At 45.2% G+C, this 26,588-nt stretch overlaps 1 protein-coding gene across 1 annotated transcript in view; it reads left to right on the forward strand.

Annotated features, from left to right (window-relative positions):
* The window catches only part of LOC126161559 (organic cation transporter protein-like), a 169,328-nt gene that overhangs the window by 74,339 nt on the left and 68,401 nt on the right, over nt 1-26,588 (forward strand). The window contains exon 3 of the mRNA XM_049917497.1: nt 25,838-26,096. Within this exon, the coding sequence (XP_049773454.1) occupies nt 25,838-26,096 (259 nt within the window). The remainder of the gene's footprint in view (nt 1-25,837; nt 26,097-26,588) is intronic.

Raw genomic sequence — 26,588 nt, forward strand, 5'->3', positions numbered from 1 at the left:
TAGGGACATCACACACATCCAGACCCGAGGCATGATTCGAACCTGCGACGTAGCGGTCGCGCGGTTCCAGACTGTAGCGCCTAAAACCGCTCGGCCACTCCGGCCGGCGAAGAAAGGGAAGGACAAAGCGGAAGCGGATGAGAGCTGCTAATAGTGACAGAGTCTATGACAACGACAGCGAGGAAGAAAGAGGTAGTGACGGTGAGAATCGAGTGAGAATGAAGAATGAAATAGTAGCAGCAAGTGAGAGCAAGAGGGAGGCAGTAACAGTAAGAGGAGAGTGTAGTAGTACGGCAGAGTGAAGGAGACTGTACTGTGACACAAGACACGGTGAAAAAGAGACACAAAGAGATAATGACAAATGGTTCAAATAGCTATGAGCACTATGGGAGTTAACATCTGAGGTCATCAGTCCCCTAGAACTTAGAACTACTTAAACCTAACTAACCTAAGGACATCACACACATCCATGCCCGAGGCAGGATTCGAACCTGCGACCGTAGCGGTCGCGCGGTTCCAGACTGAAGCGCGTAGAACTGCACGGCCACTCTGGCCGGCAGAGATAATGACAATGAGCTGAGCTGAATGAGTGACTGAGACTGGACAAATGGGAGTGGATGGGTACGAGCGACTTACGGCGATTGACTGGTGGGTATGGGGGAGTTACAGTTAGGAGAGATTGTGGGAGTGAGAGGTGAGTTGCATGTTAAAAAGAGTGCGAATGTGTTTGCATGCCAAAATCACTTGTAATATTTTTGAACATGCTATGGAAGGTAGAATGCGGCACCTTTGAGTCAGAGCATATTCGACTTTCCTGTGCTCCGATAGGAGCATTTTTCTGTTAGTTTCCTTCTTTTCCCTGCTGTAGCAGAGCATCTCACACATGTGAACAGAACTTCACGAGTCAGTAAAATTATGGTAGTTTACTTATGTGATATTGAAATAACGCAAAATTAATATTACACCTCAGACCAGATTTTAATTGCACAAAAAATTTGCATGTGCTTCGGTACGACAACATGGGTCTTCCAGAACCATTCTGATGATAGAGGAGACACTCTACAGAATATTTCTCCGTGCTGCATCACTTTATAAACTACATCCGCGCCGCACACCGCATTTTACGAGTACGAGTGTATCTCAGAAACGAATAAGGATATCAAGAAAATTTTCAGTTCTATTCGAGATCGGGATCTTAGGAATACATTGTGAAAATTACGCCCATTTGCTGCGCATAGCCCTCTTGGAATCTGCGGCTCGGTTTTTGTACCCAAAAACCATATTTTTCGAGTGTTTCTCGATAACAAATGGTTCAAATGGCTCTGAGCACTATGGGACTTAACAGCTATGGTCATCAGTCCCCTAGAACTTAGAACTACTTAAACCTAACTAACCTAAGGACAGCACACAACACCCAGCCATCACGAGGCAGAGAAAATCCCTGACCCCGGCGGGAATCGAACCCGGGAACCCGGGCGTGGGAAGCGAGAACGCTACCGCACGACCACGAGATGCGGGCTTTTCTCGATAACAGATAATGATTTTTAAAAATGGGGATGATGGTACTTCTAGATAAATCTTCGTACATCTATAATTGGATGATGGTGGGACAACAGCTGGTATACTGTAATTTTCATTAAAAATGAAACTCCTCCAGCTGTACTTAAGATTTCATATTTATTTGGCTACTAGTTTCGACGTTGCGTCAATGCCATCTTCAGGCCCTGTATAACACACTATACATAAAACAAATAATGTGAGACATCAGTAGTCTGTGAGCTATTGTACAAAATAAATATATTATAAACATATAATGGATGACTTCATTACAGCCGGCCGCTGTGGCCGAGCGGTCCTAGGCACTTCAGTCCGGAACCGCGCTGCTGGTGTGGTCGCAGGTTCGAATCCTGCCTCGGGCATGGATGTGTGTGATGTCCGTAGGTTAGTTAAGTTTAAGTAGTTCTAAATCTAGAGGACTAATGATCTCAAATGTTAAGTCCCATAGTGCTTACAGCCATGAGAACCATTTTTGAAGTTACACTTGGCGGCCGAACCCGAGTGGGACATCCCGGCCAACAGTGCCATACAATCATATTATTTCATTTTTCTTTCTTCGATTCACTCTCAATCCATGTTCTGTACTCATTAGACTCTTCACTCCACTCAACACCTCCTGTAATTTTGCTTCACTTTCACTCAGGACAGCAGTGTCATCAGGGAATCTTAATATTGATATCTGCTCATGTTGAATTTTAATCCCACTTTTGAACCTTTCTTTCACTGGTACTTTCGTCACTGCTTCTTCGAAGTATTGATTGAACAGCAGGGGCGAAAAACTACATTCCTGTCCTACACCCTTTTCAATCCCAGAACTTCTTTTTTGATCTTCTACTCTTATTGTTCCCTCTTGGTTCTTGTAAATATTGTGCATTGCTTGTCTTTTCCTACAGATTACCCCTATTTTTTTCCCTCAGGATTTCGAACGTCTTGCACCATTTTATACTGTCGAAAGCTTTTTCCAGGTGACAAATCCTACGAACGTGTCTTGATTTTTCTTTAGTCTTGCTTCCATTATCAACCGCAACGTGAGAAATGCCTCTGTGGTGCCTTTATCTTTCCTCAAGCCAAACTGATCGTCAAGTAACAGATCCTCAAATTGAAGCACGAAGGAACAACCTCAGCTACAGCTAGACCAGTCAGGCACCAAGCACTGACGTACGGGAACCGTCGAGCATCGCGAAGGCTGGTCGCAAAAAATCACATGAAATCGGCGGAAAGAATCACTAATGAGTACCAAATGGCTACCAACAATCCAGCTAGCACAATAACTGTGGTGTCACCGCCAGACACCACACTTGCTAGGTGGTAGCCTTTAAATCGGCCGCGGTCCGCCAGTATACGACGGACCCGCGTGTCACCACTGTCAGTGATTGCAGACCGAGCGCCACCACACGGCAGGTCTAGAGAGACTTCCTAGCACTCGCCCCAGTTGTACAGCCGACTTTGCTAGAGATGGTTCACTGACAAATTACGCTCTCATTTGCCGAGACGATAGTTAGCATAGCCTTCAGCTACGTCATTTGCTACGACCTAAGAAGGCGCCATTATCATTTGCTATTTATCTTGTGATGCATGTACCGTCAGACCGATATTCATCAATTATGAATTAATGTTAAGTATTCCAGCAGCAACGTACCTTATTGGCTATATTAATTACATTGTCCTGTTCCAGACCTCACGCCAGCCTGCGTGAGCTTAAACGCGTGCTTTTCGGCTACCAATCATAGTGACTTGGCAGTCTTGCCAAGTCACAACAATAACTGTGCATAAGGATTTAAAAAGAATGGGGTAAAATGGACGAGTGGCTTCTCATAAGCCACGCATTTTTGTAGTCACAGCTAAGCGACTCTTTGAGGTCGTGTGAAAATTTGGAGTGATGATAAGTGCTTTATGCTGTGGCTGTCCTACGGAAGGAATTAGGCTAGATTAGAAAAGTCTTGGTCACATAATGCTTTATTAAACTTGACCACCGGTTTCGGCTTTGTTGTATCCCATAGCGTTGTTTGGGCTTCCTAAGCAGAAAACAAAGAATGAAAGACAAATAAACAGTTCTGATAAAAGGCAGATGCGTTATACATAAGCACTCAGGTCCGACAGAATGCTCCAGAGTGTTCCAAGTTGGTTATTTTACAGTCACTGGCAGGGAGGCGGTGTACTCGCAGGCTGATATCACAAGACTGAAGGGATGGTGGTAGCCGCTAATTCACTTCGATCGCGGCACCCCCTGGACCGCATGAGGACGGCGTGGCCATAGGTCGGCCGTCAATTGGCGGTCGCGTTTGATGTGTGTGGCTGCTTCTGACGGCAGCGCTTGTAACGTCGGATGCCAGCCTACGAATGGCGAAGTTACGCGTCCGCTTGCTGTCTTTTGCGAACGACAGCGGACATCAACAAATCTAAAACTTTTGCAGCGTCACACACGCGCCTATGTGACGGTGCTAACTTTTTAGATCTCATGACGCTTGCAAAGACGAAACCGATAATTAAGTTTGGTGAAATATTATGTCACCACGACACTGTCTATTATAATCTAATACGATATCCGTTAGTTCATTCATTTTGAGAAGCAAGGGGCGATCTGTGATGTTACATTAGTGAAGATGAATTTCTCTGCCAAGATCTCTAGTAAACGCTTTCCATATATGAAGGTGGTAACTTGATTACCGAAATCCGTTATCGAAAATAAAGCTTATTATTAGCGATCTTGGCAAAGAAGTTTATCTTCACTAATCTAATACGATAAAAAATTCGAAGGTCTCCTCAGGAGGTACATCCGGCCTCACCCGCGAGAGTTTTGGTTTGGGGAATCCCTGGAGAAGGCTCTCTGTCGTCATGTGTAGTGCCATAGTGCCAACAGAGAATTATGGAGGAGATGATGTTACAATATCGAGGTGTTGTCCTCGTTTAGGAGTTTAGGATGTGGTCCCCGAATTACCCTTTTTTTGTTTTTGTTTTTGAGTCATCAGCCTTCTGACTGGTTTGATGCGGGCCGCCTCGAATTCCTCTCCTGTGCCAACCTGTTCATCTCAGAGTAGCACTTGCAGCCTACGTCCTCAGTTATTTCCTGGACGTATTCCAATCTCCGTCTTCCTCTACAGTTTTCGCCCTCTTCAGCTCCCTCTAGTTCCATGGAAGTCATTCCCTGATATCTTAACTGGTGTCCTCTCGTCCTGTCCGTTCTCCTTCTTAGTGTTTTCCACATATTCCTTTCCTCTCCGAGTCTGCGCAGAACCTCCTCATACCTTACCTTATCAGTCCACCCGATTTTCAACATTTTTCTGTAGCACCGCATCTCAGATGCTTCGCTTCTCTTCTGTTCCGGTTTTCCGACAGTCCATGTTTCACTTCGATACAATCCAGTGCTCCAGACGTACATTCTCAGAAGTTTCTTTCTCTCTCTTTGATAGTAGCAGACTTCTCTCGGCCAGGAATGCCCTTTTTGCCAGTACTAGTCTGCTTTTGATGTTCTCCTTGCTCCGTCCGTTATTGGTTACTTTGCTGCCTAGGTAGGAGAATTCCATAACTCCGTCTACTTCGTGACCGTCAAGCCTGATGTTAAGTTTCTCGCTGTTCTCATTTCTGCTACTTCTCATTTCTGCTTTCGTCTTTCTTCGATTTACTCTCAATCCGTATTCGGTACTCATCAGACTATTCATTCCATTCAGAAAAATCATGTAATTCTTCTTCACTTTCATTCAAGATAGGAATGTTATCAGAGAATACTATTATTGATATCCCTTCACATTGAATTATAATTCCACTCCTGAACCTATCTTTTATTTCCATCATTGCTTCTTCGATGTACCGATTGAGAAGCGGGGGCGAAACATTACATCCTTATCTTACACCCTTTTCAATCAGAGCACTTCGTTCTTGCTCGTCCTCTCTTATTATTTCCTCTTGGCTCTTGTATATGTTGTCTATTACCCGCCTCTCCCTACAGCTTGCAACTATTTTTCTCAGAATTTTGAACATCTTGCACCATTTTACATTGTCGAACGGTTTTTCCAAGTCGACGAATCCTTGTGAATGTGTCTTGATTTTTCTTTATTCTTGCTTCCATTATCAACCGCAACGTCAGAATTGCCTCTTTGGTGCCTTTACCTCTCCTAAAGCCAAAGTGATCGTCATCTAACACATTGTCAATTTTCTTTTCCATTCTTCTGCATATTAGACTTGTCAGCAAGTTGGCTCCATGATCTTTTGAGCTGATTGTGCGATAATTCTCGCACTTGTCCACACTAGCAGTCTTCGGAATTGTGTGGATGATATTTGTCCCAAAATCAGATGGTATGTCTCCAGACTCATACATTCTCCATACGGACATGAATAGTTGTTTGGTTGCCACTTCCCCCAATGATTTAAGAAATTCTAATGGAATGCTATCCATCCCCTCTCTCTCATTTGATCTTAAGTCCTCCAAAGCTCTCTTAAATTCTGATTCTAATACTGAATCCCACACCTCTTCTAAATCGAATCATCTTGCTTCTCCTGTCACATCATAGAAACCTTCGCCGTCATAGAGGCCTTCAATGTACTCTTTCCACCTGTCCGCTGTCTCCTCTGCCTTTAATAGCGGAATTCCCGTTGCACTCTTAATGTTCCCACCATTTTAATGTAACCGAACGTTATTTTGACATTCCTGTATGCCGATTTCTTCATATTTTTCATGCAGCCATTTCCTCTTAGCTTCCCGCTTAAGAAAACGCTAAATGCGGAAGGATGTGAACATGTAGGATGATCAATCGTTAACGCAGCTGCTTCAGCGGCGTGCGCCGGATGCAGTGCAAGTCACAGGGGGTCCGCAGTAAACGTAGTACATGTCGCTTCAGTTGTTTCTAACATATTTATCATAAAACCTTAAAGAGGAAGTAAATTACTCAAGCGTGTTAAAAAAGGAGATGCTGAAACTGCCTGCCTCTGTTGTTCGAGCATTTCTCGTACCTGCCTAGGGAATTGCTCATTACACTCTACAGTTCCCTCTGAGAAATGACAGCATTTCTTGACGGATGTTAGTTTTAAGTTCATCGAAAGTAGTTTTGATTTGCTCACTTTCTCTTTTAATACACTCGAGAGATAAAATCGCAAGGGTTAAATGGGGCGGAACGGGAGGGGGGAGAGGGGGGGGCGAGGAGGTCTTATTTTGTTAGTGATAACTCTATCTTAAAACACGTCGTGAATTTCCTGTAGAGAGGAGTTGGTAGTATGTGCCGCCAGAGTCCGGCTGAAAGGTCGAGAAGGCTCGTTCTCTCTCAGGTAATTGGCGAGAAAGGGGACGAAATGCTTTCCACATATCTCTCATTGTTGTTTTCAGAAAAACAAAATTAGAATCTTTTGTTCTCTCAATGTTACCAGCCCGCTGCACTTCTATTTTCTGTTCATGCAGGTGTGCCTTGTGTATTACGTTGGGCTTTTCAGAGCTCCACTAACGGTTACTTCGTGAATTAACGTACCCACGAAGGTGGAACCATGGTTCGTCCGAATAGAAAGTTAGGTGAAGGTCAATTTCTCTTCCACGCACCCTATTCAAATCTATTCACAAAACTGCAAACTTTTTTGAAGGCTACCCAGCTTGAGTTCTTGCGCTGTAGCTATTTTGTACGGCTGTAACTTCAGTGACTTTATAGCCGTTTGAAAAGAGCCATAGGAAATTCTCATTTGCTGTGGGAGATGCCGAATCGATTTTCTAGGAGACCTTACTAGAGCATGCCCAATGCTATCCAGATCTTCATCTGCGAGTACTGTGCGTGGCTGTCTCTATTTTCTGTCAAGAGCACTTCTCATTTCACGAAATTTATTCATCAATGAATGAATCGTAGTCCAATTAGGAACCTGAACACCAGGAAATTGCTCTTGAAATAATCTTTTCACTCGAAACACTTTCACTCAATATCTTGCGTTGCATCGCTTAACAAACACGTGCTATCTGCGCAAAATTTCTACAGAAACAAAAGACCTCAGAGCAGATGGGAAAAGATCTCAATGCCAGCCGGCTGGCCGCCAGCAGGGGAAAAAATCCCCGCCAAGCAGCTGCGTTAAGGACTGATCACCCTGAATGTAACACTGTTGTGTACTGCACACAATAGAGGAACAGTTTGGAGACGGTGGCTGCACCTTCTATGTACGACTTCGTACACAATGGTGTAACTAACCTGCTTCTACGGGTTATTACGTTAAGATTAGGATCGCCACCGATCTAATCATACAACTAATCAAAGGTTTGGCCGAGTCGGAAAATAAATTAATTTGATCACAGACAAAAGACTCATAAAAATCTATACATTTTGATGACGCTCATAGGGAATGCGATGTAATTGATAGTATTGCCCCTGCACTGTTCACGAGAATCAAACATTTAAAATAAAATAGAAAATGCATGAACACTGTGCATAAGATCAGCTCCCAGCAACGCACCTGAAAATAAGACTTCATCTAAAGCATTTGTTTTAAAATAAAAGAGGAAACTAATCAGTGGACCTGTGCTTAAGGAAACGCGTTGGATGTGCTAACAGGAAAGCTATGAGGTGGGTGGCTTAGGTGCAAAACCGTAACCTCGGAATACAAGAGAAAATTGTGGATAAGATCATTTATTCCTAAGACATGGATGTGAGGCATGTACACAATTTCTGATAACATTAATTCCTAAAACATTAAAGGAAAGCATCGATACATTCACCGTTATAATTTACACCTAAAATCAATGGTGTGAATCATTCATACAGCTGCTGTTGCCTGATAACTGATCGCAATAACTCGTAAAACGGTACACGTTTCGCAGCACACCCGCGTGCCCACGTGGTTTGTGGAGACGCAGTTTCTAGGTATCGTGGCCAAGTTGCAACAATATCACATCACACAATCATGAACAGTTAACATTCTTTAAAACAAACATGAGATCGGACAGTTAGTGATGACGGTAGCCCAACAACTCTATTGTTCAACCATGTGGTTGACTCCCCACGGACGAAAGATACATAAAGCAAGGAAAATTTACGAGATGGCAAAGCTATTAATATATAGAAAAATAAAAACTTATACAGTCACAGCTGAAGGCAAACAGACATTCATACAGAAGCGAGTGCTCACTTCTTATCGACACCTTTGTGTGGCGCTCTTCCGGCGGATCCAAGTCTCCTACAGAAATTTACTAAAGGAAAAATCTGCCAAAGTTTTGCATTCCTTGCTACGACAAGGCAAAACAATCTTTCAGAGTTGAAAAGCGAGACAAAAAGCTAACAGGTATCCTCTCGCCAAGTAGCAACGTGCCACCCGGTAAGTCTAACTCACCCTTCTTCGACTGGAGCACAGCTGTGGACGCTTTCCGTACCGGCGGCAGACTGCCTCCCTTTTTCTTCTCCAGCCTCTTCCACTCTCTGCGTGGCCTGGAAAAACCCAAAGATGCCATTTCTGCCACCAACCTAACGCAGGCGGATTTCTCACAAGTAGCGCAAACCTCTTTTCTTACTTGACCACTACGAGAGTTGGCTATTCTGTACAATTGCTGCTGAATCTGTGTGACTATCGCAGACTTTCTGCAGCAGACAACGCCACCGTCTAGCAACGTGACACACGACCACATTCATTCAATCACACCACTGTGAGAATTATGAGAAAAGAGAAACAAGGAAAAGAAAGAGAAATGCTACTGAAAATGGGCTACCGGACTAATGAAAGGTGGCTACAGGACCCTTTCAATGGTAGGGAGAGGTGGGCTACGGTGTGATTGGTCAACTATCATCCCAGGGAAAATGGACAGGAACAGAAATGATTAGCGAACAGGTTAACACAATAAACTGAAAATTTATTCAAGCTGTATTTCTCCAGGTGTACGATGGTTCATTACAAATAATGCAGCAAGAAATAATGTACAGCTCTCAATGTCAACAAGGATGAGACTCTCTGAACTAAAGCTTCAGCTCTGATGTTGGAACTGTGACTAGGTGGCCTCTGCTTAGTGTCACGTAGCAGAGTGGCTCCAAGCGCAAGTGGGCCACGTGGCTGCCATTGGCCATCCTGTGTCACGGCAGCAGAGGGCACTCGTGGTACGGAGACAGTGGAGGCGTGGCTCAGCGGTCGTGCACCATAGGGTCCGCCGGATCCTGCGAGACTGCTGTCGGTGCCTGACGGAAACTTGCAACCCCATTGCCATCCCTGGGGCTGTATCGATAATTTGGTGGAAGAGACCAAACAGCAAGGTCATCGGTCTCATAAGATTAGGGAAGGATGGGGAAGAAAGTTGGCTGTGCTCTTTCAAAGGTACCATCCTGGCATTTGCCTGAAGCCATTTAGGAAAATCACGGATGGCCGGACACGGGATTGAAAAGTCATCCTCCCAAATGCGAGTCCAGTGTTCTAACCACTGCGCCACCTCGCTCGGTATCGGGGCTGTATCGATACGTAACATCACAGTATCATCAAGCAGCATCTGTAAGGCGATGGTTTGCGGACAATAACGTTCCTGAAATGGAATGGCCTGCACAGAGTTCCGAACTTTACCCAAGGGAACACCTTTGGGATGAGTTAGAACGTCAACTTCACTCGAGACCCCAGTGTGCAATGAGACTACCTTCTCTGGTTTCGGTTCGTGAGAAAGAATAGGCTGCTATTCGTCCACAGACATTCAGACACCCCATTCGAAGTTTCGCTAGCAGAGTTTAAGCTGTCTTAAAGGAGAAGGGTGGACGCACCTACATTACCATTAGAACACTAAAGGGGAGGAAAATGTTACAGTGTTCCTAAACAATTCTAAATTTTATTATTCCATATTATAAACAATGTAAGTCATAATTTACAGCTTCCTGGGTCGTTAATTACAATTATAGAGTCTCCACTTTTATGTCACACACAAAATGAGTACTAAATGTCCCCGAGAATGAAATTTTCTCCCTCCAGCTGAGTGTGCGCTTATACGAAATTTTCTAGCAAATTGAAACTGTGTGCCGGCCCAAGATTCGAAATTGGGACCACTGCCATTCGTGGGGACGCGCTCTACCAACTGAGCAACCCATGCACGGCTCACGAGCCATCCTCATGGCTAAGCCATGCCTCCGCAATATCTTTTCTTCCAAAAGTGCTATTCCTGCATGTTTTGCAGGAGAGATTCTGTGAAGTTTGGAAGGTGCGAGATGAGGCACTGGCGGAAGTGAAGCTGTAAGGAGGAATCGTGAGTCGTGCTTGCGTAGGTCAGTGGGTAGAGCTCTTGTACGTGAAATGCAAATATCCTGCGTTCATATTTCGGTCCATCATACAGTGTTAATCTGTCAGGAAGTTTCATAAATGTTTTACACACTGTACTCACAATACCAAATTGCTGTCAACGGCGAATTGGTACCAAATATAATGTAAATCTTGCGACAGTTTAGTAATCTAGGGCTAAAGTCCTGCTAATATCTGCAGAGGTACTTTTGATCGGGTTGTGTAATTAGTTGCCTGAGTGAAGATCCTCATCTCCTCTAACAGTATTTTGTGGCCGTTCTCTGGCTATTGTAGGTAGTTCTCTTTGTTTCATACGGTCACAACGCTCGATGACTGTGTGGGCGTTTGTTTCAACGTAAGAACTACTGCTTTTGAGGGGAAGGCTTTACACACGTGGCACTCCATTACCAATGATATTTATAACGAGGCACAACTTTTCCCAACCTTCGGAGCGGGCCGTATCACCAGTTTTAACCATCACTCTGAAGAACGAGTTCTATCTCGCAAGTTGTCGCATCGCAGTAAGGAAAAAATGCTGCTGGCTTCACTAAGAATGGTTCCATTAATTTTCCAAAATGATTCTGATAATACATAGAAGCAGAACAGCTTACGAAAACATGTTTCCTTGAAAATACTGAAGAGACTAAAATTCAAAATATCGTAATAATTATGACCAAAAAAGAAAAGATCTGTTGCGCATTATTAATCGGTGGTGTGAGACCATAATATTAGAAATAATCTTTTTATCCAACAATTTCCTTAAAATCACACAACTATAAAAATCGGTAAGACAAACACTTCCTTTCCTTTTAAGCAAAAAGGAAAATGTTATCCACAAAGTTAACTCAAGAAATAAATGTACCTTTGCTTCATTTATATGGAACTATATTCTTTGTAGTCGCAGCACATGACATGAAATCTTCAATTTCTACGCATACTATGTCCTTTCATCCTCCCCTAATCCGAGCATGACTTCTCTACCTCATGATCTCACCGTGGACAGGACGTTAACCCCTAATCTTTCCTCTAAATTTTTTTTCCAAACGTAGCCTGTATTTCTAGAAATGGCTAGCACATTTGTTGTTATCTATGAATCTTCTGCGTATTATTCTCGGGCTCTAGAAAATTACGTTCATTCATGCTACCCGAGAAGGAGCCTCGTCTTACGACATATCATTTATGGAACATAAATACTTTTCCACAAAGTAATAATCCATCAGATATTGCTTGAAGAGGACTATATCTGAAAATATCAGTGTCAAAAAACAGAAACATAAAGTATCGTCTCCTTAAAAATCATCGATGAAAAAAATTCTAACACACTATTTTGCACGACAACTGTGTTGTCATCACTCCAGAAATAAATGTTCTGTTGCGTTTTTACTGATAATTACACATTAACATTTTTAATTGTCCTAAAGGCATTCTGAAACATATGTATACAGTACTGCCTTCCGAGCTTCAGGGATTACAAAGAAACGGAAATGTTATGGAGTATCTCCGATAGAGAAACGTGTGAGGTACATCGTCTGGCATATTTCAGGGGCAATTTTAACTCCAGAAAGTGGCAGGATCCGCATTGCTGTAGGGATTCTGGTGCACAGCTTAAGGCTATTTACAAGCTTCGCAAGAAGCCGTATGCGTGGGAAATGCTTTTAAGCGGCAGTCGTGCGTTTGTGTACACTGCGACGCCGTGCCTTCTTTTTTTCCCGTTCGTGATTGTCTGGAGGTGGGAGGGGGAGGACTCTGACGTAAGCGAGGCTAAGCGATAGAATACTTGTGACTGGCTTCTCTGATGAGTTAACGTCAACATACGCCCTGAGGATGGCGTCATGGAATAGTCGCCGAAACGTCGTAATTTTATAGTTGACAATGCGGTCACAAACCCAAAATAATTTTATTGACTATGACAACGCCTGCGGAAGTCTACGTTTACATTTAATGTCAAAAATATTTTTCTAGTAAACTTTATCATCTTCTACTACAGCGTCCAACACGTGGCTGCGTCTGTTTGAACATAAGCCTTCACATATTATCCTGTTCTCCCACACCTTCCACTCTCCACTCTATCCCAGTCTTCTCTCGCTTCGTCTCGTATTCCTTCATACAGATGATCCATCCGTCTCTCGTACTCCCTCTAAGTCTTTTGCCTCTTATTGTCATTTCATGTGTCTGATTTGGTATCCTGTCAACTCCCATTCTTTTACCGTGAGCACACCGTCTTAATCTCTCTTTTCATTTACTCGAAACTTCTCACTTTCTTTAGTACTTGCCCTCTAATACTTACATTCGTTGCCACTCTCGTCAGTAAAGTTAATAATGAATGAATATATACAACTAAATAAAAATGACTTTTTTCCGAACTGAAATAGTGTTGTCACTTGTATAACCTGACATTTCTGAATAATCAGCTTCGACCAGAAAAGGTTTTGTACGACGACCCTTCAAGTACATCAATCAAAATCCACTGTGTTACCTTCCTGTGCCATTTTTAGCGTGTATACTTCGAATACAGCCTACTTCCTTTTTTTATTACTATTTATCGGTATTCTCCTCAACACAGGGAATTCTCTCCAACATGACAACATACTCAGAACTTATTACGATAATTATTACTCAAGTACTCAACACTATCTCTTCAAGAAGTTTCTCTAGGTACTTCCATCTTGTGTATCCTTTTCTTCTGCGTCGAATCTTCAAATTGTAATCTATACATTTTGGAGCCAGAGAGTAATCGGTCATTCTCTTCTTCTTGTTTCCTCAGTTTTCCACACCATTGCCAATTTTGGTATTCTTATTTCTTTCATTGTTCTTAAATGAGTGTAATGCTGTAATTCTCTTCGATCCACATAATCCTTCTTCCACTTAGATGATCTTATCACTTCGGTGTTCCTTAAGAGGTCTTTCCTTGATATTCTTGCTAGTCTTCTCCAGAAATCCGCCTCTAATACTTCCAGCTTGTCTCTGATTAGTTGTTCAGGTCACTGCTCCATCCAAAACTATACTCTTTTATATCGACTTCTATACTTGTCTTATATTCATCACATTTCTGCTCCATAACATTGAATTAACCATCACAGTGACCTTGCTTTCATTAATAAATTATTTTACTAACTTCTAAATTTAAATTCCCTCTTTTTTCTAAAATGGACCCCGTGTAGCAAAAATTGTTGACTTTCTTGCTTTTCTTTTTCATCTAGATCGTTATTAACACATTCTATATTTTGATAATAACTCTACAAACCCTAGTTTTTGTATTCCATTACTGGATAATTATACATATAATTTCCAATCCTCTCCTGTTTGTTTTCATGAAATTCTTTTGTTGTGTTTGATTATTACACAACAGTAAAGAGATGATGATAATGATGTTTGGTTTGTGGGGCGCTAAACTGTGCAGTCTTCAGCGCCCGTGCAAAGTCCCAATTTTTACACCGTGCATTGTTTTTATCACAATCCAGTCTAGTCATGTTACAAATGATGAAGAAGATAATGATGAAGAAGATGATGATGAATTGATGAGGACAATACAAACACCCCATCCCCGAACAGAGAAAATCCCCAACCCGGGACCCCGTGGTCCAGAGGCACCAGCGCTAGCCAATAGACCACGAGCTCCAGGCAAGAGTAAGGAGAGGTCGGCTGTAGAGTGGTGTGCCAACTGTCGTCCCAGGGAAGCTGGACAGGTGCAGAAATTATTAGCGAACGAGTTAACACAGTAAACAGAAGATTTACATAGCTTTTGTTTCTCCCAGTGTACGAAAACCCATTATAAGTAATGCAGCAAGGAACACAGTCCAGCTGTCAATGTGAACAAGGAAGAGGCCCTCTGAATTAAGCACAAACGATGGTGTCGTAACGAAGAGGCTCCACGCGCAAATGGGTTGAGCGGTTTCCTCCAGCCGTCCTATATTGCGGCAGCGAAGTGCGCTCGTAGACCAGAGCTGCTGGAGGCGTGGCTCAGCGGACGTGCTCCATTGGGTCCACCAGAGCCCGCACGACCGCTGTTAGCGTCTGACGCAAACTTGCACTTCTGTTGCCAATATGAAGATGACTGTGGTGTGATTTTGATATGTGATGCAAAATATTCGTCTTTGACAACACCCTGTCTGTCCCTCAAAGTTTATGTGTGACCGCACTGTCGCAGCCACTGTCCACGCGCGAGACAAATTATCAGACCTACACTACTGGCCATTAAAATTGGTTACACCACGAAGATGACGTGTTACAGACGCGAAATTTAACCGACAGGAAGAAGATGCTGTGATATGGAAATGATTAGCTTTTCAGAGCATTCACACAAGTTTGGCGCCTTGGCGACACCTACAACGTGCTGACATGAGGAAAGTCGCCAACCGATTTCTGATTCACAAACAGCAGTTGACCGGCGTTGCCTGCGAAACGTTGTTGTGATGGCTCGTGCAAGGAAGAGAAATGCGTACCATCATGTTTCCGACTTTGATAAAGGTCGGATTGTAGCCTATCGCGATTGCGGTTTATCGTATCACGACATTGCTGCTCGCGTTGGTCGAGATCCATTGACTGTTAGCAGAATATGGCATCCGTGGGTTCAGGAGGGTAATACGGAACCCCGTGCTGGATCCCAACGGCCTCGTATCACTAGCAGTCGAGATGACAAGCATTTTATCCGCATGGCTGTAACAGATCGTGCAGCCACGTCTCGATCACTGAGTCAACAGATGGGGACGTTTGCAAGACAACAACCATCTGCACGAACAGTTCGACGACGTTTGCAGCAGCATGGACTAACAGCTCGAAGACCGTGGCTGCGGTTACCCTTGACGCTGTATCACAGACAGGAGCGCCTGCGATGGTGTACTCAACGACGAACCTGGGTGCACGAATGGCAAAACGTCATTTTTTCGGATGAATCCAAGTTCTGTTTACAGCATCGTGATGGTCTCATCCGTGTTTGGCGACATCGCGGTGAACGCACATTGGATACTGGCGTATCACCTGGCGTGATGGTATGGGGTGCAATTGGTTACACATCTCGATCACCTCTTGTTCGCATTGACGGCACTTTGAACAGTGGACGTTTGATTTCGGATGTGTTACGACCCGTGGCTCTACCCTTCATTCGATCCACGCGAAACCCTACATTTCAGCAGGATAATGCACGACAGCATGTTGCAGGTCCTGTACGGGTCTTTCTGGATACAGAAAATGTTCAATGGTGGCCGAGTAACTGGCTCGTCACAACACGTCAGTCACTACTCTTGATGAACTGTGGTATAGTGTTGAAGCTGCATGGGCAGCTCTACCTGTACACGCCATCCAAGCTCTGTTTGACTCAATGCCCAGGCGTATCAAGGTTGTTATTACGGCCAGAGGTGGTTGTTCTGGGTACTGATTTCTCAGGATCTATGCACCCAAACTGCGTGAAAATGTAACCACATGTCAGTTCTAGTATAATATATTTGTCCAATGAATACCCGTTTATCATTTGCATTTCTTCTTGGTGTAGCAATTTTAATGGCCAGTAGTGTACTACTGATTGACTTGGAAACGTATATTGGTGGACCTGGATTAATCCTAGGAAATTCTATATTATTAAATAGGTATAAATAAGTGTTACCAGACTCGTTTTGGCCCGAAAGCTGTGTCACCTATACCACCAACAAAAGCTCTTTAGTAATTTAACCAACATTCAGAAAGATCCCGATATCCAGCCATTGTACTGGACAACGCACACTGTTAACAATTCATACACCGTCTCATTCTGGCAACCTTATTAACGATATACACAAAAATAAGGCAGGATAACAGTTCAAAGTCCAAAGATCACACAAAAATACCACACTCAAATTTACACTGAAACAAAAGGAATTTATTGACTTGAGTTGAACCTCACCAAGTTCACTTCGGTCATCGAACACGACCTCTAACATCTCTGGGCCCCGATCCGATATAGGGCTCTGCCTAGTGATCTCGTGTACGCTCACCAGCTTCAGTCACCTGGATCTCTGGAAAATCATTGTTCAACGAAAGTGCAGGTTTCTAGTTTCCACCTTCCGGTACAAACAAATTGCGTGAAAATGTAATGGGCATTCTGAAGATCTTGATTCACCTAGTCCATAACATCTCAGATACCGACAACCTACAAATGGAACTGAAACACTTACAAAATATGTTCCTGAACAATTTATATTGGTCTCAGCAAGTGCAGAGAGCACTACAGACGTGCGAATGGCACACAAAAGAAGAGGATGACATTTTCAAAAGGACAGCTTATGCACCATGTATTGGAAATATTTCCGCAAAAGTAGGCAGAGTGTTACAAAAACGTAACGTTAAATTGATCTTTCGCCCTGCAATTAAAATTTCGGCGCTACTTGGATCTATTAGAGCACAGAGCTGAGCAAAGCAGGTGTTTGTAGGCCTCTGGCAAATCTTGTATATGGCAAACGACGTAGCCCCACACTGTTTAGGAACGCAAAAACAGACGACGTACAAGCGTCCTTCAAGCCAGCACATCCGCTATAGCAGAACACTCTATTACTGCCGGCCATTCAGTGAAATATATAAACACAAATTGTTCCTCATTATTCAGTCTTCTGCAACTCCTTCATCAATGAATCGACAAAATACGACGGAGTCCCTTATCAATGCTGTCACAGAAAAAGATCATGCTGTGCTTAACCTGCGTCGTTCTGCGATTTTCCCGCGTGAAGATGATCGGTTGGATGGACTGGATTGGATTGTTTGGTTCAAATGGCTCTGAGCACCATGGGACTTAACATCTGGGGTCATCAGCCCCCTAGAAATTAGAACTTCTTAAACCTAACTAACCAAAGGACATCACACACATCCATGCCCGAGGCAGGATTCGAACCTGCGAATAGCGGTCGCGCAGTTCCGGACTGAAGCGCCTAGAACCGCTCGGCCACACTGGCCGGCTGGATTGTTTGGGGGAAGAGACCAAACAGCAAGGTCATCGGTCTCATCGGATTAGGGAAGGACGGGGAAGGAAGTATGCTGTGCCCTTTCAAAGGAACCATCCTGGCATTTGCCTGGAGCGATTTATGGAAATCATGGAAACCCTAAATCATGATGGTTCAAATTGTTCAAATGGCTCTAAGCACTATGGGACTTAACATCTGAGGTCATCAGTGCACTAGATTTAGAACTACTTAAACGTAACTAACCTAAGGATATCACACAAATCCATGCCCGAGGTAGGATTCGAACCAGCGATCGTAACAGCAGCGCAGTTCCGGACTGAAGCGCCTAGAACCGTTCAGCCACACTGCCCGGCCGGATTGTTTGGGGGAAGAGACCAAACAGCAATGTCATCGGTCTCATCGGATTAGGGAAGGACGGGGAAGGAAGTCTGCCTTGCCCTTTCAAAGGAACCATCCTGGCATTTGCCTGGAGCGATTTAGGGAAATTACGGAAACCCTAAATCATGATGGTTCAAATTGTTCAAATGGCTGTAAGCACTATGGGACTTAACATCTGAGGTCATCAGTCCGCTAGATTTAGAGCTACTTAAACCTAACTACCCTAAGGACATCACACACATTCATGCCAGAGGCAGGATTCGAACCTGCGACCGTAGCAGCACCGCGGTTCCAGACGGAAGCGCCTAGAACCGTTCGGTCACAAGGGCCGACAAATCAGGATGGCCGGACGCGGATTTAAACCGTCGCACTCCCGAATGCGGGTCCAGTGTGCTAACCACTGCACCACCTTGCTCGGTGAAGATGATCGACCTGATATCTGTGAGGCAAGCATTCACCGGGATGGGCGCGTGGCGCAACACACAGACATGCTGCAGAAACTGCAGTCCACTTTCTGCTGCTATTACATGCTCAAACATGTGCTCTGCAATTGAAAAGTCTGGTGAGTTATTTAATACCGAGACGAAAAGTGCTATGAGAAACTGGATCTGTGCATTGCACATAATGCACCTTATTTCATTAAAAATGTGTAAACAAAAGTTTGTCACTATAAAAAAAGGCAGCCTAATCGGTTGAGGCGACGGTTTGTGATAAACAGGAGATTCAGGATCGAATTCTGGGACGACATAAATTTTCGTTTGTGACGACATATTGACTATAAAACACAGTATTGTGCAAAACGTAACATGAAACTAACTTTAGGAAAATGTGTCACTGCCAACCAACATAGCTCCAGCATACGTGAACAGTACATAGAAAGAACTGTTACAGCATTGTATTGTATGTTAACCGGGGACCTAGAAACGACGAAGAGGCTCCGTCCCCGCCGCAGCCCCAGTGGTCCACAACCGCAGGACGACTACCGCAGTCCACTTCACCCCTCCACAGCCCCACACCGAACCACTCTTTCAGGGTTATTATTGTCTCACACCAGATGAGTATAACCCCTATGTTTGCGTGGTAGACTAATGGTGGTGTACGTGTGCGAGGAGAACTTGTCTGCGCAGCAATCGCCGACATAGTGTAGCTGAGGCGGAATAAGGGGGAACCAGCCCGCATTCTCCGAGGCAGATGGAAAACCGCCTAAAAACCGTCCCCAGACTGGCCAGCTCACCGGACCTCGACACAAGTCCGCCGGGCGGATTCGAGCCGGGAACCAGGCGGTCCTTCCCAGTCCGGAAAGCCGTGCGTTAGACCGCACGGCTAACCGAGAGGGTCACTGTTACAGTATAGTACACAAAGTAACTCAAAGAAATATTCAACGAGACGAACAGAAATTACACTTTTATTGAAAGCCGGCCGAAGTGGCCGAGCGGTTCAGGGCGCTACAGTCTGGAGCCACGCGACCGCTACGGTTGCAGGTTCGAATCCTGCCTCGCGCATGGATGTGTGTGATGTCCTTAGGTTAGTTAGGTTTAAGCAGTTCTAAGTTCTAGGGGACTGATGACCTCAGAAGTTGAGTCCCATAGTGCGCAGAGCCATTGAACCCTTTTTTTTTCTTTTTTATTCAAAGACATTCGTTACCCTGACGTCACTGCAATTTATGACGGTCCCGTGAACATTACAAAATGCGACATGGTTTTTAATAGGGTTTGTGGTCAACACGGAGGTCAATGCATGCTCTGCGCTGTGCTCCCATAGTGACCACAATGTTACTAAGGAGTTCCACTCCTCTACCAACCGAAGTCAGGGCCAGATGCATCCCTGAAAAGACGCACCCGGGGAAGGAGTAAACATCACAGCAATTTTGACGGTATCGTGTTCAGAGATGTGGAGGTCATTACTCCCACGCAACATTATGCCTCCCCACACCATAAGACCTGGATCACCAAAACGATCATATTGGACAATGTTTTTGGGTTCATTACTTATTCCCACCTCTCACCACGCGAACGTGATTTTTTTGGTGGTCCAGGTGTTATGATGTTGGGAGGCATAATGTTGCGTGGGAGTAATGACCTCTAAATCTCTGAACGTAGTACACTCACCTGTCAAAGTTAATGTGACGCTGTCCTCCTTCCGCATGCGCGTCTTTTCAGGGATGCATTTGATCCTGACTTAATATTTACGGATGACAATCCACGACCGCATCGAACAGCGCTGGTGAAGGAACTCTTGGAATAAGAGGATATTCGGCGAATGGTCTAGCTCGCCCATTCCTCCGAGCTAAATCCCATCGACCACTTGTGGGACGCACTGAGGGGACGTATTGCAGCACGTTAACGTGCACCGACCACCGTCCAGCAGTTGTCAACCGCGCTGGTGGAGGAATGAAACGCCCTACCACAAGAATTGCTTACCAACCTCGTGGCCAACATGAGAGCAAATTGCGTAGCTTGCATTTGCGTCAGTTATAACCAGACGCACTATTAACAACCACGTTCCGTCTTTTATATTGTCCACAGGTCCATCATAAATCACGGGGACTTCAGTACAATTATTATCTTTGAATAAAAATGTCATTCCCTTTCATCTCATTTCGTACCTCTTTCATTTACCTCTGTACTATACTGTAGCAGATCTTTCTACATACATCAAAAAAAGTTTTGCATCACCTCGGTTCCGAGACTTCCGGAACCTGTACAAAAAACTGGAATAGACATCAACATAAACACCATTTCCGCTCTTTTTATTGCTCATGAAAACCACATATTGCATGTTGTACCACAATACAGTGAGATCTTCAGAGGTGGTGGACCAGACTGCTGTACACGCCGGTAGCTCTAATACCCAGTAGCGCGTCCTCTTGCATTGGTGCATGCCTGTATTCGTCGTTGCATACTATCCACAAGTTCATCAAGGCAGTGTTGGTCCAGATTGTCCCACTCCTCAACGGTGATTCGGTGTTGATCCCTCAGAGTGGTTGGTGGGTCACGTTGTCCATAAACAGCCCTTTTCAACCTATACCAGACATGAAACTTCCTGGCAGTTTCATGTCAGCGCACACTCCGCTGCAGAGTGAAAATCTCATTCTTTATACCAGACATGTTCGATAGGGTTCATGTCTGGGGAACATGCTGGCCACTCTAGTCGAGCGATGTTGTTATCCTGAAGAAAGTCATTCACAAGATGTGCACCATGCGGGCGCTAATTGTCCTCCACGAAGACGAATGCCTCACCAATATGCTACCGATATGGTTGCATTATCGCTCGGAGGATGGCATTCACGTATCGCACAGCCGTTACGGCGCCTTCCATGACCACCAGCGGCGTACGTCGGCCCCACATAACGCCACCCCAAAAACAGCAGGGAACCTCCACCTTGCTGCACTCGTTGGACAGTGCGTCTAAGGCGTTCAGCCTGATCGGATTGCCTCCAAACACGTCTGATTGCCTAAACCATCGAATTTATCTCTTACGATACGAAGAATTCGACTTTGTGCCCATCTCAGTGGAGTAGACCAGGTGTGTTGACAGATTAAGAACGGAATGGGGTAACCAACCTTACCTAAATAACAGCCGACTACAAACTCAGTGAACTATGTATATTTTGATAAAAGCCGACAAATGCATTAGTAATGAAGCTTAGATCATTGGAGAATGTAAACAGGCACTGAAATACGTGAAATGGTAAGGCGACCACTGCCGGCACTGTAGCTCAGCGTGTTCGGTCAGAGGGCTGCGTGCTCTCTGTAATAAAAAAAACTGAGTCGAAGAATCAACGATCAACTTGAAGGGACGTCTTGTGACATCAGCCCAGACCAAACGCGAACAAAATGAAAAAAAAAGTGGTCAGCGTGACGGATTGCCGTCCTACGGGCCCGGGTTCGATTCCCGGTTGGGTCGGGGATTTTCTCCGCTCAGGGACTGGGTGTTGTGCTGTCTTCATCATCATTTCATCCCCATCCGGCGCGTAGGCCACCCAGTGTGGTGTCGAATGTAATAAGACCTGCACCAAGGCGGCCGGACCTGCCCCGCAAGGGGCCTCCCGGCCAATGACGCCAAACGCTCATTTCCATATAGTGAAAGCTGCACGATATTTCAACGAGACAGCTGCTATTCATCTTCAGGTGCTTACCGACAAGTTGCTGCAGTGCCTCACCAATATATGCGCTGGCTTGTTGGAAAAGCGTGGGCGCCAAGGTGTGGGGCTATAACGTCATCCTAGACAAATCATAGAGCACGGCGACGTGCAGAGCGTCTGCCGGAGAAACGGGCCACGGTCTCCGCATGCGTACAGAGGAGACATTTTACATGAAAGTCGCTTGCTCTGAGTCGGCGGATAAATACGATAGTGTAGTGCCTGTGTTATTCCGAATTACGATGCAAGGTTCATTCGGACGTCCAGGTATGTTTTTTCGGAACACACATAACGGATGCACGATTACTGTTTGTACTCCTATGGTTGACGACATATGGAAGTTTGGGTCTGGCCGTGAATCGTGCTCGGATAGCCAAATGGTAAGGCGACCATCCGCGATAAGCGAGAAATTTGGGTTGGACTTCCGGTCCGGCACTTATTTTCATTGCCGTTATTCCATTATAGAGCTGATGGTAGTCCATATTCGTAATTGCGAATACATTTCATGTATTTCATAATGGCTGTAGTCGCCGCTGCGCCTGTTCCTTCGGACATGCATGCATGCATGCAACCGCTCGTGAGTGGGGCATCACTCGCTGATTTTTTCAAGACTACTGTGTCTGACAAAAAAGTGAAGAACCCAGAAAGGAAGGAGAAAACTAAACTTCAAATGTTGCGAGGGTATATGATGGTACATTAGTGATGCTATTTCAGTAATTACAAACTTGCAGATGTTTTGGGCTGGATGCATGCGCCTTTTCCATTTGGATGTCAAAAAGCCGTTGTATCTTCCGCTTAGGCACGGCGGCCCATATCTGTTTTAATTGGTCCTTCATATCATCGTTTCTGACACCGGAAGGACGAAGACAAAAAATGGTTCAAATGGCTCCGAGCACTATGAGACTCAACTTCTGAGGTCATCAGTCCCCTAGAACTCAGAACTACTTAAACCTAACTAACCTAAGGACATCACACACAGCCATGCCCGAGGCAGGATTCGAACCTGCGACCATAGTGGTCGCGCGGACGAAGACATTCGAGATGGTCTCACACATGGTCTGCAAGTAACAGGTCTGCGGAACTCGCCGGCCACTGGATTACCTCAGCATCACACTGGCAATTCATACAGATATATGCAATGCGTGAAAGTGCATTGTCCTGTTGGAAGACAACACGATACTGTCTCCTGAGCGGTGATACATGAGGATGCAGGATGTCTGTGACGTGCCGTTGTGCCGTCAGAGTTCGCTCAGTCACTACCAGCAGAGGTCTGTAGTCATATCAGATGGCTTCCCACAAAAATGGTTCAAATGGCTCTGAGCACTATGGGACTTAACATCTGTCATCAGTCCCCTAGAACTTAGAACTACTTAAACCTAAGGACATCACATACATCTATGCTCGAGGCAGGATTCGAACCTGCGTCCGTAGAGGTCGCGCGGCTCCAGACTGTAGCGCCCAAAACCGCTCGGCCACCGCGGCCTGCCTGGCTTCCTACACCATGACTGCCAGGACTAAATTCGCTGTGCCCCGCGAAGATATTGGAAGAGTAGGACCTCTGCGCAGGTCATCGCCCTGCTCGCTCAGCACAGTAGGAAGCAGTGCATCAGCAGACCATGCTTCCCGCTTGCGGCACCACTCCAGACGCAGCCGTTTGTGTTGTGGTGATAAATGCAGTCTGCGTATGAGAAGGTAATTCCCTAATGTGCCTGCTGCTAGTCACTGATCTATACCGCAGGTTAACACGGGATGTTGCAGAAAGTCCATTACTTGTTCTCCTATATCGCTTCGGGCAACTGCCGGCATGGTTCCTTTGAAAGCGCGCGGCCGACTTCCATCCCCATCCTTTCCTAATCCGATGGGACCGTTGAACACGGTGTTTCGTCCCCTCCACCAAATCAACCAAGCAACCAATCAACTTGTTCGCGGAAGTGCACAATACGGCGATGTTTTCTTGTGGTGTTCAGCCACGGTCAACCGAAACTTTGACGACGACTATCTCTGGCAGCAAGATCCCATGCAGTCCAACTTCGCGCCATTGTCACATCTGAATGCCTGACAGATTAAGATAATGCACGATTAGAACTAGGCCAAATGGAGACCCACATTGAGAGCCCTTTCACTGTCAGGTGCTGATAACTCACGGTAGCTCCGTGTCCTAAATAGTTATCACTTATCATCTGATTATGCTCACGGCCCTTATGAACCCCACCAGCGACAACAACACTAAACAGAAACAGTGCTAAAGCAGTCTGGTGAGAGCTCTACCTGTCACAGAGAATTGCAACTCTAATCATTTATATACCCGCCGATGGTGTGCACATATATGAAGTTTATGAGGTTACATTGACATACAGCCATGTCGTGATGGTGATTCACTTTTTTTCACTGTATATCTACAAATATATATACACTACTGGCCATTAAAATTGCTATACCAAGAAGAAATGCAGATGATAAACGGGTGTTCATTGGACAATTATACTACACTAGAACTGACATGTGATTACATTTTCACGCAATTTGGTGCATAGATCCTCAGAAATCAGTACCCAGAACAACCACCTCTGGCCGTAATAACGGCCTTGATACGCCTGGGCATTGGGTCAAACAGAGCTTGGATGGCTTGTACAGGTACAGCTGCCCATGCAGTTTCAACACCATACCACGGTTCATCAAGAGTAGAGACTGGCGTATTGTGACGAGGCCAGTTATGCAAACAAGAGGTGACCGAGACGTGTAACCAATGGCACCCGATACCATCACGCTGGGTGATACGCCTGTATGGCGATGACGAATATACGCTTTCACCGCGTTCACCGCGATGTCGCCAAACACGGATGCGACCATCACGATGCTGTAAACACAACCTGGATTCATCCGAAAAAATGACGTTTCGCCATTCGTGCACCTATGTTCGTCGTCGAGTACACCATCGCAGGCGCTCCTGTCTGTGATGCAGCATCAAGGGTAAACGCAGCCGTTGTCTCCGAGCTGATAGTCCATGCTGCTGCAAAAGTCGTGGAACTGTTCGTGCAGATGGTTGTTGTCTTGGACACGTCCCCATCTGTTGACTCAGGTATCGAACGTGGCTGCACGATTCGTTACAGCCATACGGATAAGATGCCTGCCATCTTGACTGCTAGTGATACGAAGCCGTTGGGATCCAGCACGGTGTTCCGTATTACCCTCGTGAACCCACGGATTCCATATTCTGCTAACAGTCATTGGATCTCGACCAACGCGAGCAGCAATGTCACGATACGATAAACCTCAATCGCGATAGGCTACAATCCGGCCTTTATCAAAGTCGGAAACGTGATGCTACACATTTCACCTCCTTACACGAGGCTTCATAACAACGTTTCACCAGGCAACGCCGGTCAACTGCTGTTTGCGTATGAGAAATCGGTTGGAAACTTTCCTCATGTCAGCACGTTGTAGGTGTCACCACCGGCGCCACCCTTGTGTGAATGCTCTGAAAAGCTAATCATTTGCATATCACAGCATCTTCTTCCTGTCGGTTAAATTTCGCGTCTGTAGCACGTCATCTTCGTGGTGTAGCCAGTAGTGTAACATTGGCTCATGAACGAATGGAAATTCTCGTATGACTACGAAGTGTCGCTGTGCCCGGCAGCTGGAGTGGGTGTGCGACAAGTCTGCGCTGGGCTCGGTGGCGCAGTCGGTGTTCTTCGCGGGCGCCATCCTGGGCGGCGTGGTGTTCGGCTGGGTGGCCGACCACTGGGGCCGCATCCCGGCACTGGTGGGCACCAACGCCGTGGGCGCCGCCGCCGGCATCGCCACCGCCTTCGCCTCCAGCTTCTGGGCCTTCTGCCTCTGCCGCTTCCTCGTCGGGCTCGCCTTCGACAACTGCTTCACCATGATGTACATCCTGGGTACGTACAGGCCGAAATTTCTCACACTACGAGTTTGTAGGTCAGAATGCACTTAATTGTCCACGTCGTCCAATTTCATATTGTTGCCTTTTATCCAGTGTTTTCCAATGAGTACCTCACAGCACTGCACCCCGATATTGGTAAGTCCGTAAAATACCAATGTACAGCTATCGTCAACTCCTCACTGGATGAAAACGTTTTCCGCCTGCAAATTTCTTTGTACGTGTGAAAATGTGCAAGTGAAAGGATGTCATTCATGGTGTGGAGAATATATAGAGTGTTCAAAAAGTCTCTCCGCAGTGCCGTCTGATTGTTAGCCACGCGTGTCTTATGACGCGGTGAATATACCGAGATGAAACTCAGTGAAATACAAGGTATTAATTTATTCATATTCATTTATACTTACAAATTTTCACATTAAATGTTGAAAGTGTCCCCCGTGTTGTTGAATACACAATTCAATCCGTCTAAGCATGTTTCCAAACACAAGCT

This window comes from Schistocerca cancellata, chromosome 2 (genome assembly GCF_023864275.1).
Source record: "Schistocerca cancellata isolate TAMUIC-IGC-003103 chromosome 2, iqSchCanc2.1, whole genome shotgun sequence".
Classification (NCBI taxonomy): Eukaryota; Metazoa; Arthropoda; class Insecta; order Orthoptera; family Acrididae; genus Schistocerca; species Schistocerca cancellata.